Source organism: Thalia democratica, chromosome 9 (genome assembly GCF_965202585.1).
Source record: "Thalia democratica chromosome 9, ktThaDemo2.hap1.1, whole genome shotgun sequence".
Classification (NCBI taxonomy): domain Eukaryota; kingdom Metazoa; phylum Chordata; class Thaliacea; order Salpida; family Salpidae; genus Thalia; species Thalia democratica.
In genome coordinates, this window is record NC_139173.1 from 8245846 (window position 1) to 8260797 (window position 14952).

The following is a 14952-nucleotide window of genomic DNA, read 5'->3' on the forward strand; positions in this document are numbered from 1 at the left end:
ACAAAATAAAATAACATGTTGTCTGACTATAAAATTAGCTTAATCGAACAAATACGTATTTTTTTATAATAGATAAAACTTTTATGCTATATAAAATTAATATCTTATTTGAAGCATCTTTTTCAAACTATTCGATATTGAAAAACCTAATCTGTAAAATAAAGCAAGCTTTGTTTTAAATACAAGAACAAAAAATAATAGTGACATTATTTTTGTGATTTCAGACAACTCGAGCTTTTATGTAAGTATTTCTACTAAAAAGTACTTAAAAAATTTTATCTTATACTTTTAATTTTGAAAAGTTATGAGTAGTTTTGTAATCTGAATCGAAAAACATTGTTTTATTTAATATAAAGCTTACGTCTTTAGACGATATATATCAGTATGTTTGTAAAAAGTAATATCATTATTCTTAAACCAAACACTTTTGTATTTTAAACCAAAAAGTTGAAAACAAAAATCAACTAATCCTAATTAAGCAAGTAAAACGTCTTAAAAGCCAAGATTAAAAAAATACTAAATGAGTTATCAGTCGTGAACGTGACTCTAAAAATAGTCGAACAAAAACAAGTTAAGTTGGTTCAAAAAATAAAATTTAAGTCTCGTTGCATTCTTTAATAAGTAATAGAAACAAAAATTGAGATATTGAAACTTTAAGTTGTAAAAATCAAAAAAATGCATCATGGGGATGTTATGTGTTCCTCTTAATTCAAATTTTAAACTAATTTTTTAATATGTTATTACATAACATTTTTAATTGAAATAAAATACAGCTCTTTATTCATTAAACATTTGATTAAGTAGTATTAATTATGTACGTAGTTACAATAAATATTTGAATTGAATATAAATTAATCCAGTAAAGGAAGGACTCGATTCAGGATGTATTATACTTTTAAATGACTTTGGTTTAAACGACTCACTAGATTATCTGCCTTGCTAGTATTAGTTTGTAAAGTATAAACTTAAGAAATAATTTTGTTGCAATTTTTGGTATATATGTTCTACTTTGCGTAGCAATTTAAATATCAATTGATAAAAAAAATAAAATCAGTAATTCATAACCTAATATATTTTTTTAAAATAAAGATAACTTTACAAAGTTTTTCTAACAGTACATAATGCACACAAACAAAGAAAACAAAATTATTTAAAAGCTATATAAAATAGTTATAATAATTGGAATAGCTTTTAATTATCTACAATAATTTTTACTAGGTTTTCCTAATTTTATAAAGCTTACAAGATTTTTATTTGTAGTGTGTTTTATAAACATTTTAAAGATGATAAAACTTTGTAGATAATTTAATTATTAAACGACAAAAAATACGCGGAACAAGTTTGTTCCAAGGACCTTTAGTTTTCGGTTCGAACTAAGGACAAATAGCATTGACACTTAATACTACTAAGAAATGAGAAGCACTGTTATTATTTTGAATCTGTTAAAACCAATTAGTTCCTCTCACAGATAAGTTTAACTACAAAATATGTAATGCATTAATGGAGTAAAATAATTTATGCATTGTTCGGCGCAATACCTTTTGTAACAAGAGCTTTTTAAATCTTTTGAGATTTTGAACGGGTAAACTTTTTATTATTTCTGAAAAAAAAACAAAGACATACTTTTTTTTTTATAATTATGTCGTAAAACCGTGCAAAATGACTAGTAAAAATAAATTTTGTCTATTAACATAAGAGTTTTTATGTTGCAAATGACATTTCAAAACTTTCTTTAAAACTACAGTCGTAGTAAAACTTTAAAATTTTATGTTTATAGTTATTTTATATACAAGCCTGCAGTGTGAAGTAAGTCTTTCTTAGACAACTAACATTGAACTTAAACACATGGTTTAAAACATTTAGTTTATTGTCTCGGTCTTGTAAATAACTATTTGAAATCTACTAACGTTTGGTACTTAAACCACAATTTTAAATATACTTCAACGTTTTATTTTATTTTTTTCTTGATTTTTATACAATACTATATGTCACTGTTTTATTTAAGCATACGTATGGTAAATTAAATATACTTTCTATAGAGCAGGGTCAAACAGCATTTTAGTGTATACAATGTTTTAATCTCCTTATTTTCTACTTTTTTATTAAAGAATGTTTCGTATCGAAAACTTTTTATTTTGCGAAAGTAACTATAACTTTGTTTAATATTTTCAGAAAAAGCTAAATTTTAAAGTACTTTCTACGAGTTTAAGAAATATGTTTAATTTTTATTTGATAAATTCATACAAAACACTAACGCACTTTGTAGTTTAACTAAGAAGAACATTTGACTTTCTATTATTTATATATATTAAATTTTATTTATATTAAAGTTATTTTATTCTTTTGGTATTTTTGAATGATGAAATAAGATTCTATAGTGATATAAAACTAAGTAAAATAAAATTATAAAAGTTGTTATGCGTCCCAATACTTTAACAATGTTTTAAGGAATGTATTTTTATAATCATATTTAAGAAACATTTGTTAGAATATTCTTCTGTTATTTCACTATTATATAGTGTTATAAAATTTTACACGAATTTTTAAAAACACCGAATATAAATAAATACACTAAGTACTATAAACTAGCTTTAGAAAAGTAGTATGAATACTTTAAAAGCCACAGTCAAAAACAATTCAGAAAATTAACAGGTGTTTGAATTTATAGTATGAAAGCAAAACTTTTTTCCTTGAGATTTGTTAAGTTAAAGTTCTAAAATAAAGTTTAAAGGAGTTCACTTAATTTCTTCGGTCAAAAGATTACATAAACGAAAAGTTAGCAAATATAAAATGATGCTGTAAAAAGATGTTTAAAATTAAAGTTGTTTAGCTTATAAACTATACAAATGCACACATACACAAAGTTAAACAAAAACATTCGTTGCAAACCCTTAAAATTTTGAATAACAATTCGTAATTAAAAAATAGATGAATTTCGTTTAAAAACTCTAGTACAGACATTAAACCAGTGGTCTTCAAGTTAATCAAAATCTGTGGACCTTAAATCGCAAAATAAAACTATGTGCACCTTAAGTTGCAAAAAAGAAACTCTGTGCACCCAACGTGCTCTTTATCACGAACTCCAGAATATTTGGTGAAAGTTAAAAAATTTAGGATTCATTGGCCCTATAAAAAAATCGTGTACACTAGTAATCATCAGTGAACACTTTGAAGACCACTGCACTAAACTTATAGGTTAACAAATTAGTTACTGCGAATACGGAGAAGCTGCGACAATAAGTAAAACTACAACCTTTTTTTTCAATTTTTGACATTTAACTTAGGCAAATACATTGGCAGCTTAATACTCACTTTTTACTTTTAAACACTCAGCATTTAAGAACCATAAAGTTTTGCTTATTGACTCTTATCGTTTAAGATCAGTTAGTCAAACTCTTGTAAAATGTTGAGTAATTTAACTAACAAATAATTTGTTTTCATACAAGCTACTAGCAATTTGTTTGGTATACTAACAATTCCCACCCGCGCACAACTCCCATTAGTTCTTTTTTAACTTATAAATATTTCTGTTTTTATTTATTTCCTTCTTTCACTGTTACCGCTAATCCTTGGTCGGTAAGCGGTTCTTAGATTTGATCGGGTGGGAGTTGTGCGTTGGTGGAACTGAACCAATTTGTTTATATACTAGCTTAAAAAAGGTTGTAAAAATGTAGTGAGTGTCCAAAAGTTTTTACCAATATTTAAAGCTTTATTTTACTCTGAATAACATAACCATATAAAAAAGTTAAGTACATTCACTCAAACACAGAATTATTAGTCTAATTTTCATTAACCTTTATTTACGCATAAAAGAGACTTATCATTTTAGTTAAATTGTTGAAAAGTGATAGATATAAGTTTGAAGATTGTTTGTTAAAGTTTATAATTTAATAAAAATTCTAATATATACATATAAATAATAATACAAATATTTTATTCAAAATTACTTATTTTACAAAGTATCTTTGAACATTTTAACAAATTTAAAAACTATCTGACTCATTTTACTGATAACCATAAGAAATTCTGTAACACTTGTTTACCTATATATTTAATAAAAACATTTCAACTATCAGTATATTGTAAAAATATATTATATATGCAACTATATATTGTTAAAATGTCTAAAAATTGTTTTAAATATATACAATAAAGAACTTGAATAAAACTAAAGAAATAGAAGACACATTAGAAGAGTAATCATGTTACTAATAAAAATTTTATTATGATGTATTTCGAATAAAAACAAAAAACTGAACTATTAAAACGTTTCATTATTAGCATAATAAATATTGGCAGTTTGCTACAATCTACTTTTCTAAGTTTTGGTTATTTACTAACATTATAAAAATAAATCACACGAAACATCATTTAAAGAATTTAAAGAATTTGTATTATTTAAGTTTTCTTTAATCTTTTTATTAAGTATGGGTGAAAAACTGTTATTTAAGTTGTTATTTTCAGAGTTGACAAAAACTCTTTTTCTATTATTAGTGAAAGGCGTGCTGCAAGCTTTTATTCCGCTCTCTGCGAAAGTGAAGTCGCGACATTTGTCACCTGCATTTATTTTGTCTGCAGTTTTGAAACTACCGGACGCCTTAAGAGATGGCGAATTAAAAACAACATTTGTGAAAGTGTCGTTTTTCAAACTGTTAATAGTAAAATTGTCTTGTTTTAAACTGTTATTCGGAAAATCTTCTTTTGTCAAACTGCTATTTGTAAAAGTGTCGTTTGTCAGATTTGAGAGGTAATTGTTCGTCAAATTTCTGGAAAACAAACTGGATTGTGCACTGGAGTCGGGAAACGGGTCGTTTCTGAGCAGGCTCTGCATGAAAGAGTCCTGCATGAACTTCCAGTTGTCGTTTGTGCTTTCGTTGTTGATCAAAGTGCTCTCTGTTGATTTGGCAGACAAGTTTTCTTTTTGCTCTGAATAATATGTTGATTGTTGGTCGCGTACGAAATTTGTTTAGTTTTTGTTTGTGCAAGGGTTAAAAATTAACTACAAACACAAACAACACAGCTTTAATATTTAGGTATATAACTTTTTAATCAAAAAATTAATTTAAGATTGCCAAGTAAATATATCAAGTTTTATAGTTTATATTAAAACTTAAAATACTTTTAATAAGGTTCTCACTAACAAACACAAAGTCAAACATATTACAAAAAAATCCAAATCTAAATAGTTTTCAAAACTTTCCATCGAAATTACATAATAAACAAATAATAATGAACTATAATCATCAGAAAAAACAGTTTTAAACAGTTTGGTCACTGATTTTGTAAAATTTCTTCCAGATTTTCGAAAACACAAGGTTTCTTGTCAAATTTTAGGTAAAAAAGACTGTTTTAGATAGTATAGTAAATATTAAATGATACTATAACGATACTTATATTTAAAAATATATATATATGTTTCAAAAACTATATTTGTTATATAACAACTATTTTGTATGTCATCTAAATTTCATTTTATTTTATGTAAAAATTGTTCAAAACTTCAGGTTTTTTTAAGTTTTCAAATATCAGGTTATGATACGTTTTTTAAAGAATTTCAGCTTAAATGGCCACCCCTTAAAAGTCTTAATCTCAACCGTTTGAGTCTAAAATCGGACAGCTTAAAAGAAACAAATAAAAGGTATAATTTTTACTAGTTACTTTAAACAGCTTATGTCTTTTTGACTTTTTTGAGAAAACAAGTAACTTACATTTATTTTTCAAACCATACAAAAGAAAGTTAACTGCTAGTATAATAAAAAAATAGAACTTTACAGAAAGTTTTTATGTTCAATACTTATACCTAGCTTTTAATATTATCATACTTGGTTCAAAAGAGACATAACAACCATCATAAAACTTATTTTATAAGTTAATTAATAATTGTAATCGAATATGTGTAAATATAAAACAACTTCAAACTAACCACCTTCTTCAATGCCTCTAAACACCTCCGACAAGTCCAGCGTCGTGTCGAAATCAGCGACCAAAACTTTTTTATTTGCATCTAGTCGCCCGTCTTCTTCCGAATGCAGCCTGCTGAGTAGGTCGTACAACGTGGTTGTTACAGCAGAAGTCAACGTGAAGTCGTTTATACTCTCTGAAATTTCCGATTTTCTTCGGAACGACTGCTTTCTTTGAAGTCGCGATGAAGTCTGGAAAAAATATGATAAAGTTTATTTATTAAAAAAAACTATTAGTAATTTTGACACTAAAACTATCTTAATTGAACAATTGTTTGTAAGGTATAAAACAAAAACATTAGTTACTATATAGTAGATAAAGGTAACAGTAAATTATGAAGCAGTAGGTCTCAGTTTTGCACTAAATAGATTGGTATTTTAATTGAACCAACAAGTTTAAACCTAGATAGTTTTTTTTTTAACATTCAAAATAATTTTTAAAATAACAAAAATTAATTAATAAAACTTCAATATTATAAAAAATACAACTATAAAAAAGGTTAATTAATTCCTTAATTGATTTACATTACAAAAAAATCTGAAATTTTCATCTAAATACAATCGTTTTCAGTAGCACAATGTCAAAAATTTTCCTACTTCCTAAAAAGCTATATAAAAACATTTCATAAATAACTTTAATTTAACAAAATCAGACATAGCTATATACAACCATAGCTTAAACGAAATACTCTAATAGAAATATGTAGCAGTAAAACTTTAAATAAGCATATAAAACATTAACATGAGATATTATATTTGTCAAAGAAAGTTTCTTACAAAGATGTAATCATAAAAAGCATGCTATATTCCATTTAAATTTTTTATTCTCTAAAATGCAGTTTGTGCTAAAAATTACTGCCATTAAATAAAAGTAAAACGTATTAAAAATCTAAAATAAATGAAACAAATCTAATAAATGTTTAGTAAAAAAGTGTAATTTTAATGGTGGTCTACCGCATCGATAAAATTAGGGTCTTAAAGAATTTCAGTTGTAATGCTAATAGAATACAAGATTACATATAATTATTCAGTAATATATTGCAACTAAACTAGTATAAATAAACAAAAACAATTTTTTAACATGTTAACAAATTGTTTAAATACTTTTTTAAAACGAAAAAAAAAAATATGTTTCACTAAGAAGAAAAAAACTCAAGCTACATATACGAGATCTCAGTTTTTATTTTTGGTATGACTTAAAACTACATTTATGATAAACTTGTGTTGTCGTTATTTTTATGCTGTATAAGAAGAATAAATTAAATGTTGAGTTTGGTAACTGCTCAAAATAGAAAAAACAAAACTAATATTGAAAATTTTTAAGTTCAAATTAAGACTAAATTTCCACTGTTACAAAACACGAAGGAGAATATTAAATTCCACAATTGATTAAAAGTACAAAACAAGATAGAACTGAAAATAACATGGACTCATCATAAAAAATAAATATAGTACTAATATATAAAAATAAAATATCTAATACAGTTTATAAATGTATGCGGATATACAATGTTAATAATTTTTTTTTACATTCAACTTAGCCATTAAGCTTTTATCATTAAAAAAAATTAAAAACCAAACGAATATCAAGTCCAACGCTTGTTTAAAAATATAAAACGAACTAAAATTGCTAAGACACCTTAAACTACAAAAAAACTTTTTTTTCAAGTTGTGGTGGAGAAACAAAAACGGTCTGTGGAAGCATTTGCTTACTGTTTTGCTCGAACATCAAGCTTCAGAAAATTATATTTTAGAATACTCGAATTGTGGTGCGGTAAGGTATTGTTATAAAAAAATATTATTTCTAACTTTAATCTGTAACATAAAATAATCTAGAATGACTTGCAAGAGTTTGACAATGAAAAGAAAGCTCATAAGTGAACATTTTTGTAAGAGTTTTTCATATTGTTCATTAAAAATATAAAATTTTACATAATTTACTGATAGTCTTATAAATTCTGGCCAAACTTACTGACTTGACTTTTGAAATCTTTAAAGTCATTATTGACTTGAGTTAATCTTAAATAAATAAAATGTAACTAAAAGCAAAAGATAAATTATGTCAAATATTATTTACTTTAACCAACTCTCTTATCAATAATCAATTTTTATAAACAAAATGTCCTGAAATTTTTGATTAAAATTTTTCATGATATGTATTTATATAATATATATTATAATTTTCAACTTAAACTCAGTCAAACCGAATTAAAAGCTAAAAAAAAAACCATTTTGAATGTGCACATTTTTTAGCTTGAAAACATAATTTTATCCCCTTATACTCACAAATGTCTTAAAAAACAATTACTACAGAATGTCTAAGCTAAAAAAAAACTCAATTTTTATGATAATTTATTAATTTAATGTTATGTATCAATAGTATATAGCAGTGATCTTTGTGGTGGTCATAGAAATTGTTTTACTGTGCACAGTATTTTTTGTAAAATGAAAAAAAGCTTAATGACTTTTGTTTTACTTTTAAATTTAGTTGTAACATAAATCAATCATTATTAAGACGTATTATATCTATTAAAACTTCGAAAACATTAAAATAAAACAGTTTTTTAATTAACATATTACATCTTTAGTCTAGTGTGCACATCTTTTGAAAAGTTTGAAGACAACTGGTTTATAATGTTTAGTGTTTCAAAAAACATAACAAATGTTTAGGTAAACCTGGTATTTTTATAACAGTAAAAAAAAACACTTTTTTACCTTACTATCCAAAAGTATGGACAATCCAGTAAAGTAGTCTTCTGCAAGTGATTTGAATTTTTCTTTTACTGTGAGCGAGCACTTGTCTAACTCACTGTTGGATTATATTTAGTTTTAAAAGGTTAATAAATGTTTTTTATTATACTGATTTGCTTTTATGAAATCTTAGTAAACTAATACCATGTAATTAAGCAGTAAATTATGATAGATTTCAATTATTCAAGTTTATAGAAAATTTGTTTTTTTTATTTCAAACAACCGATTCAGCAAACCATACAAAATGTACTTAACCTCAATTTTTTCCAAAATTAAAAACTTTGAAAAATTGTAATTTTAAACAATTATGATAAAAAAAACAATTAAATAATGTGTCAGTAAACAAAAACCTTAATCAAAATAAAAACATTTGTTAGAGATTTGAATTAAAGAGATACAAAAATTGTGGATGATTTAATCCTACAACCACTTATGCAAATCTAATCATCATTTTGGTATAATTAAATGTTTTTAAAAATATTCAAAACTTCTGACAAAATTTCTCGAAAATTTTTTAACATATTTACCTTGAGAATGTTTTCAATGGAAAAACTATAAGAAAATTTTATTTTTATATCGTCTTATGACTGTTTTGTATGTAGATATTTTTTACATTCTTTAGAAAAAAATTAACAAAATAAACCTTTTAAACTCAGCAGCACTTTTACCGAAAACATTTTCCAGACTCTCACCAAACGCTGTTAAGTTGATATTTCCATATTTTGTATCCAACCCCAACATGCACCTATACCTCAAATTGAACTTGGAACTGCCACACTTCAGGCATTTCCTGAAATAATTATATTGCTTTATTTGTACTTGCATAGATAATATGCTAACATTAAACTGTAAATAATTTATGTGAAATATTTAAAAAAAATCTTAAAAAAAGTAGTTTTGATAGCAAATAAGTTAGCATGTAAACAGTTATTAAAATAATTTCAAAATTGTTTTAACAATTTATTTTAGTATATTCTTCTAAATATACAAACCATTTATTAAAACCATAAAAAAGTAGTTATTAAAGCACTAGACAAAACATTGATGTCATTTAAACAGTATATTTCATAAAAATTTAATACTTGAAGAAGTTCAAAAATATAATGTGAACCTGAATAGTTTTTTTTACTGAAAGACTACTTTTTATGTAGCTAATTTGTCTATAAATAGAAAAACAAGACAAATTAACAGTAAAGCATGCTTTAAAGTTGTAAACATTCAAAGATTTATATAATTCAATATTATAAGAAGGACAAAGTGATTAAAAACAATATTCACTTAAGCCACAAGGGGTCTAAGGAACTATTTATTAAAAAAGCTAGAACAGTTTTCTTGAAAGCTTTATGCATAGACTAGAAAGAAGTTACTATTTTTGAAGGGTAGGACTTAAATATGCACAAAGGGACACTTTCGCACAAAGACTTTTTTGCATGGGTTAATTTTTTTTTCTTAAATTTTTTTACTATCACAGTTACTCCTACCTTTACTGTTGATATGTACCTTTTGTTTTCTTCTTATTTTTAAAATATTTAATTTTCTCTTTTACTATTTAATTATCACTGTTACCCCTAACCCTTGATTTTTTTTTTTTCATTTATAGTTTTTTTTTTTATTATTTAACTGTTACCCCTAGCTATTACCCTTGGTCAGTATCTATTTTTTTATAGTTATTTTTCTCTCGAGAAAAAATAACCTTTTTTGGAAAAGTGACCCTTCATACAAAAGTATTTGTGAATATTTGACCCGTTTTCATTTTTAAAAATATTACTTTATTTATGAAACAAATTTAGGATTGTAAAATATATAAAACTTTGAAGAGCAGTATTTTATCTTAAAGTTAAAACAAATTAATAACTTTTTAATTTATTTAAGATTATTTTAGCTACAAACCTCACATTTTTGAAAATTAGTTTATACAGTTTAAAAATGGTTAAATGCTACATCAAACAATTCAAGAATAATGATTACATATACACAAAGTTGCAAAAAGTTTTTTGATATTTTTTTTTTAATTTTAAAGAACAAGTTTTTTGGTCCAATTTTATTTAAAAAAAAATTAGATAAAATAACTGTCTTAAAAAGTATAACAACATTGAAAACATACTTTGAATTTTCATTTAAATAAGCAAGGTGTGATAAATTTTATCTTTTTAAGATATATTTCTGGTATCTAATCAAAATTCCCTACTTTACATGTAAAAATTCTTTAGAATTATAGGTGTTTTATTGATTTAAATTGCAGGTTATTTTCAAAATTTCTCATCTTCAGGTTTTCAGTTTTTTTACCTAAATTGTCAAATTCCAGATTTTTCTAGGGTTCCAGGTTTTTTGGTAACCCTGTACATAATTTTCAGTATAAAGGGTTTTCTAAATATTGAAACACAAATTAAATGAATTTAAATAGTTTACATTGAAATGTAAATATCTAAAGAAAAATGTTTAAAAACAGAATGAAAAAGACTTTTAGTGATTAAAGTTTTTGATCTCTTAAACTTTCAATTTCTATAATAAACTTTGTTTCTATCCTTTAAATCTCAAATACAGCTTAAAAGTTTTAAATGGTAGCTAGTATTTAAACATACTATATAATACAAATATTGAAAAAACATATAAAAAGCAAGGTGTGAATAAGTATTTATATTTAAAATTAATGATAAAAGGTTTACTTACTTTAGTTTATTCTCTTTTATTTTGCAAATTTCACAGGCTAAATACCAAAATGAATTAGTATTTATTTCTGTTATTGTTCCAAAAGTGGAATTATCGTACACACTAGTATCCATTACAGTATTATTATAAACTAAAAATAACCTGTAAACATTATTTTCATAAAAAACAAAAGAATTAGGATTTTCAGTTTAATAAAAAAAAGTAATAATTAAATCCTACAATAAAACTAAAGATTTGTTTCATTTTTAACTCACAAGGTTTTATAATTAGTCTTTGATTGCATATAAAAGTACATATAAAAGGTTATAACAAATAACGAAATTAAACAAAAAGAATTACAGATTACTTAAATGTTAAGTAGGCAAATTGACTAATAGTTCTCAGTTAACAAAATAGAGTTACTTTGATTACATATATAAAATTTAATATAATTGTAAAACATAATGTAAAAATAGTTTATAATTTTAAAGTCTTGACTGCCATCCACCAGCAACCACAAAGTTTTCTCCTGTGATGTAAGTTGCCTCATCCGATGCCAGGAATGAAACAATTCCACTGCAGTCATCTGGCTCAGCAAACCTCTTTAGCGGGATCTCATCCCTGATCTGGTCACTTACTGACCCTCCCTGCCACAATACCTGACTGAAGTCGGTTTTGACGACGCCAGGGCATAAACAGTTCACTCTTATCTTGTCCCTGGCAAGCTCATTTGCAAGGACTTTTGTTAAACCCAAGAGGGCAGTCTTGCTGATTGAGTATATTCCCAAAGCTTCAAATGGAACAAAGCCTCCAATGGAAGACACAATGGTAATGGATGGGTTGCTGCTGGACTTCAACAGAGGGGCAAAGTCTTTTACAAGCAGAAAGGTGGATTTTACATTGACATCCATTATTTTGTCATAAGCCATCTCAGGTGTCTCCAATGTGGGACCGAAATAGGGGTTGACAGCAGCGTTTGACACCAATATGTCAAGCTGACCAAACTTTGACTTTATTTCATTCACCAAGCTTGTGCGATCACTCTGTTTGGAAACATGGCACTGCAAGCCAGTGACGTCCAAAGACATTTCTTTCAGTTGGCTGACTGCCTTTTCAACGTTGGCTTCTTTCCTGCTGCTGATAACAACTTTTGCCCCATCAGACGCCAGCTTCTTTGCGATGGCAAATCCAATTCCTTTTGTTGATGCTGTTACAACTGCAACCTTGCCGTCCAATTTACCCATATTTTTTGAACTTACTGAAAAACTTCTCTGTACTAGGGATTTAAACATACTTATTTAAAGTATAACAGCACAATCTCTTTTAAAATTCTAGAAAAATCACAAATTAAAAACAATTTAAATAATTGCATTAAATCATGTATATCATAATTTTATAATCACAATTAGAAGCCATAAATTACGCTGTATTTCAGTAAGTAGATTTAACTTACACAAAAGATGTTTGTAAACAGTCTTTGTATATAGAATTTTGACAATTGTAATAAAACAAAACAGGTAAAAATCTGCAAAAAGCACAATTACAAATTTTAGATTTACAATGACAATTACAGTGTAAAGTTGTGCATTGATGCATTTTCAATTTTCATATTTATTTAATTGATTTAAATATTGACACACACAAAACTTTTTATTCTGAAACAGTTTTTAACTCTATATATTTTCATATAATGAATTCAAACGAGTGAAACATTGTTTTGTCAAAAAAACTCACAAATTTGAATGTATCATTCTCCTTACCATTAAGTCGAGAACTTTTGTAGTGATCTATAAAGTAAATATTACCTAATATCTTTATATATACTGAAGGCTTGAACTGAATTTCAAAAATATAAATTCAGTGATATGGCAAGTTATATAAAGGTTTAGTAGATATATCCTATCAGGTGCTTAGGTGGTTATTATATAGATAAGTAATCACTAATTAAATTTTTTTAACCAGTTTGTTTTTGTTGTTAAGCCAGTGTTTATAAAAGTGTGCACAAAAATTTGAAATGCATGCTTTCTATCGTTCACTATCAAATACTTTTTACTACCTATTCTAGGATTTGTAAGCAAAACTTTGAAAATTTAGACTGACATTCCACAATTTAGACTGATGCTTTTCCTAAATTTTGTTGGTTGGCTTTCAATTGGGCTTATGAATTTTTTTATAAAATGACTTATCTTATTAGATCATTCAAACTGCATTACCTGATAATAATAACAGTGTAAACTTTTTCGCACAAATTTTGTGTTTAGTTTTAAATACTTTGTCTTGCAAATCCACACAAATTGTGTCTACAGCGAAAAAGCTAGAGAACATAACTAAATGAGAGGTAACAAAATCCCTACTTTATTTACTTTTTTTCAGTTAATGCATTCAAAATTGAATTCTTAAATACAGTTTAGGGACATTTTCACTTTTTTTTTGTTTACAAATACATTTTTTATTCATGTCGTTTGTATATGTGGTAACTGTTTTAATAAAAGCTGTTTAATAGTATACAAAGTCTTTATTCCTGGCCAACCTAAGATTAAAATAGTCTTGCATGGTATTGAAGATACTTTTTTCTATAATACCATAGAAGACAAGTTTAACTCCAGGTGGTCAAAACAAATTAGCTCAAAATTAGAGGTTTAAAGTTATAGAGTTTAATAGAATCCTTATTTTAGGTACAAACTAAAAATACAAAAATCTCAATTTTATTAAAAACCTGTCTCCTCAGGAAAAAATACTTAAAGGTCAGTCTCAGCTAAAAAAAAAGCTGAGTCAGTCAATTTTTTAAAAGATTTCTTTTCATATCCTTATCTTTAACCCACCTTACAGAAGCATATTAAAAATTAATTAAAAAACAAAGTTTAAATAACAAAAAACAAAAATAACATGAAAAAAGCTTTTTTTGCTGGCTGAACTTTTTTTCAGCTCAGACTGACCTTTAAGTATACTAGCTGTCTCCTTCTACATTTTTCAAAGTATTTGCTCTAAATTTTCTTGAAATTTTCTTTTTATTTTGTAATCTTTGGTACACTGAAGCTTTTATGATATTCTTAAACTTTTATCCAACAATCAAGGAACATAATCTTACAAAGGATTTCCAAATATAAAGGTGAAATAGAATTTAAAGTTATATATAAAAAAATTAATAAATTCCCAACTCAATACAAAAATAAGTCTAAGATATAGCATGTTTATGTTTTGAGAATTCTAAAATGCATAACTAAATTTAACACAGGTTTGTAGATTTGCAAAAGGTGACTGTTTGCGATTTGGTCCAAAGAAAGTATCATAAAATTATAAGCTTTATTTTTTATAACTTAAACTGTTATTTAAGTGCTACAGGCATATCTAAAACTTTTAATTTTAAAGTGTTGACTAACCAATTTAATTTTTTTAATAACTTTAAATACAGCCAAAATGTAACACTCACTTTTAGATACTGCCCTTATACAACAATCAAGAGTTCAGGGCATAGGGGGAGTCCACCTTGATTCTTACAAGTAGATCTTATTTTATAGAGTTTTATCTGAAATCATTCAAAGTATTTTTTGAGATATGAGCAATCAAAGTCGGGGAACTCCGTAGGTTCCTA

At 25.8% G+C, this 14952-nt stretch overlaps 2 protein-coding genes across 3 annotated transcripts; both read right to left on the bottom strand.

Moving 5' to 3' along the window:
- Positions 1-4300: 4300 nt before the first annotated feature.
- LOC145844097 (uncharacterized) lies at positions 4301-11516 on the bottom strand. 2 transcript variants are annotated; one of them, XM_082951446.1, is made up of 5 exons: positions 11382-11516; positions 9355-9501; positions 8676-8769; positions 5927-6152; positions 4301-4926 (listed from the first exon to the last, which is right to left on the bottom strand). In XM_082951446.1, exons 1-5 carry the CDS (start codon positions 11492-11494, stop codon positions 4343-4345), a joined length of 1164 nt encoding a protein of 387 aa, XP_082807572.1. In that variant the 5' UTR covers positions 11495-11516; the 3' UTR covers positions 4301-4342. The 2 variants fall into 2 exon arrangements, with proteins under 2 accessions (XP_082807572.1, XP_082807571.1); XM_082951445.1 differs by having other exon boundaries at positions 5924-6152.
- A 6-nt stretch (positions 11517-11522) lies between these two features.
- LOC145844098 (dehydrogenase/reductase SDR family member 4-like) lies at positions 11523-12687 on the bottom strand. Its single transcript, XM_082951447.1, has one exon. The coding sequence runs from the start codon at positions 12650-12652 to the stop codon at positions 11846-11848; it is 807 nt and encodes a 268-aa protein (XP_082807573.1). The 5' UTR covers positions 12653-12687; the 3' UTR covers positions 11523-11845.
- Positions 12688-14952: the final 2265 nt, after the last annotated feature.